The following is a 1,998-nucleotide window of genomic DNA, read 5'->3' on the forward strand; positions in this document are numbered from 1 at the left end:
TGGTCTGTAAGGAGTAAAACAGGATCATCACTAATCTAAATACTACTGGGACAAAGTTTTGTGAGAAGGAATAACAGGACGGAGATGTTTTTTTTTTCGTCCATTTCTAGCAAACCTTTGTATTGTTTTGTTGTGTTCTAATTCTAATCATTCGATCAATAGCGTTGAAAATTCTGCAATATATTCTGAATGTCAATCCCAACTGAATCAAAAAGAAATTTCGAAAATAAAGTCATGCAAAACAAAACAAAAATCCATTGCATAACGAAAACCCAACGTAAATGCACCTTTTTGTTTTTGTTTTTGTTTTTGCAAATTAATGAGACAGAAAGAGTAACAACAAATGGGTTTGGGGAAAGGGGGAAGTAGGAGAGCTTAGATAATGGGAGAGTAATTGGTCGCAGAGATAACTTCAAATTCAATCTCTACGCTCAAAGTGTCTTCTTCGTCCAAGTAAACCTCCTGGAGCTTAGCCATTGACACCACTTTGTCGTGACCAAAACCTGAGTTTGATTGATCGTGCCAGCAGATAACTGCAACAAAAAGAAAAGAATATCCATAAGTACGTATATTATCTAAATCAAAGGAGTAAATGAATATCAAAGTCTATAGATAGTTTTATCTCATCAATTGGTATAAAGTAACTTAAGAAAGCTATACATATATATAATAACAAGACAATAGGTTCACATACATTTCTCTGTGATGTGATTTGATCCACATGGGTCTAGAACTCGGAAATGACCACGCGTGTAAATCCTCTCATCTGGTAATAATCTTTCATTGTCGGCCAGATGCAGAAAAATGGAGATCCATTTGTCGTCTAATGTAGAGAAGCGCTTGCGATGAAGCGTTAGCAACCTAGAGAAGAATATTAAGCACGTGTTATATCATACACGTGGACACACACATAGGTAGATATTTATAAACTCACCATGTCTTTCCTCCCACTGAAAATGTCTTAGTCATGTAATAAAAATGTTCTCTCAACATCGTAAAATTCTTGATATTAAACAAGAATTTGGAAAAACAGAAATTCTCATTAAACGAGACGATTTCCCAGTTGGTAAGGGTTGAATCAATCGTCACATCAACTCCAAATTCGCAGTGATCTTCCTCAAATATTTATCCATTTTTAGGATCGTTGAATAACTCAAGTGGAAGTATTTGAGAAATCCCCATACCTTCTTCAGTGCATTAAAACGCTTCACTTGTGTATCTGTACGAGTGTGTGTTTGTACGTGAATTTTATTTTAGAAGTAACAAAATAAAGGTGGCATTATATATCAATACCATGGCTAAGTATATATGAATTATATGTTGTAAAAACTAGGTAGAGCAGTGGGCAACTGAAAACATACCTTGGATACAGAAGTATTTGTGTTTACTTTCTTGTTATAGACAAAGAAGGTGAGATATGCAAACACTTCGCTTGTGCTATCTGTTTCAACGTACATCGAAATATATCCACTCCCATTGTCCTTTTCCCTTTTGGATATATAATTAATCTCCTGGTATTTCAGAAACAAGATTATACAAGAGAGTATCATCAAAATAAACATATGTAAGCTTCACGATTAAGATAAATCACCAATACTGGAATAGTAAAATAAGTACCAATTGTAGCCATTTACTAAGAAACGACGGGTTTGGTGTGCGAGATTCTGGATTTTGAGGGAGTAAGAACCAGGAGGACGTTCTGTCCAGTAGGTTTGCGAAGTTGTTGACTCTGATGCGAAGGAACACAACGAAGATGTTTCTTCATCCGAAACTGTAACGACCATCCTTAATGATCAAGTCAACCAGAAACAGCCGAAAGATAATCGTTAAATACTCTATATAAAGTGTAAAGACTAGGAGTGTTCAACCAAATAAAAAGGAGAAGAAAACAAGTTCAAGGCAGTCTCGGATTTAGGGCTACATACAGTTGACAAACCTGAAGCAGTGAGAGCGAGACAAAGCCAGGAATCGAGACAAGTTAACCCTAACTCTAGTAGT

The 1,998-nt window shown here is 35.8% G+C and overlaps 1 protein-coding gene across 2 annotated transcripts; it reads right to left on the minus strand.

Annotated features, from left to right (window-relative positions):
* Positions 1 to 325: 325 nt before the first annotated feature.
* Positions 326 to 1,654, minus strand: LOC108807730 (uncharacterized). 2 transcript variants are annotated; one of them, XM_056988397.1, is made up of 5 exons: positions 1,618 to 1,654; positions 1,362 to 1,511; positions 935 to 1,219; positions 695 to 861; positions 326 to 533 (listed from the first exon to the last, which is right to left on the minus strand). In XM_056988397.1, exons 3-5 carry the CDS (start codon positions 991 to 993, stop codon positions 376 to 378), a joined length of 384 nt encoding a protein of 127 aa, XP_056844377.1. In that variant the 5' UTR covers positions 994 to 1,219; positions 1,362 to 1,511; positions 1,618 to 1,654; the 3' UTR covers positions 326 to 375. The 2 variants fall into 2 exon arrangements, with proteins under 2 accessions (XP_056844377.1, XP_056844376.1); XM_056988396.1 differs by having other exon boundaries at positions 1,362 to 1,621.
* Between the last annotated feature and the right edge of the window lie 344 nt (positions 1,655 to 1,998).

The sequence above is a fragment of the Raphanus sativus genome, chromosome 6 (genome assembly GCF_000801105.2).
Source record: "Raphanus sativus cultivar WK10039 chromosome 6, ASM80110v3, whole genome shotgun sequence".
NCBI lineage: Eukaryota > Viridiplantae > Streptophyta > Magnoliopsida > Brassicales > Brassicaceae > Raphanus > Raphanus sativus.

Excerpts from the sequence above, each read along its gene's own strand:
- LOC108807730 (XM_056988397.1), bottom strand. The coding sequence starts at position 993 with ATGTTGAGAGAACATTTTTATTACATGACTAAGACATTTTCAGTGGGA. Across the intron at positions 862-934 it reads TCAGTGGGAGGAAAGACATG|GTTGCTAACGCTTCATCGCA; the intron begins GTGAGTTTATAA and ends ATTCTTCTCTAG. Across the intron at positions 534-694 it reads AAATCACATCACAGAGAAAT|TTATCTGCTGGCACGATCAA; the intron begins GTATGTGAACCT and ends TTTTTGTTGCAG.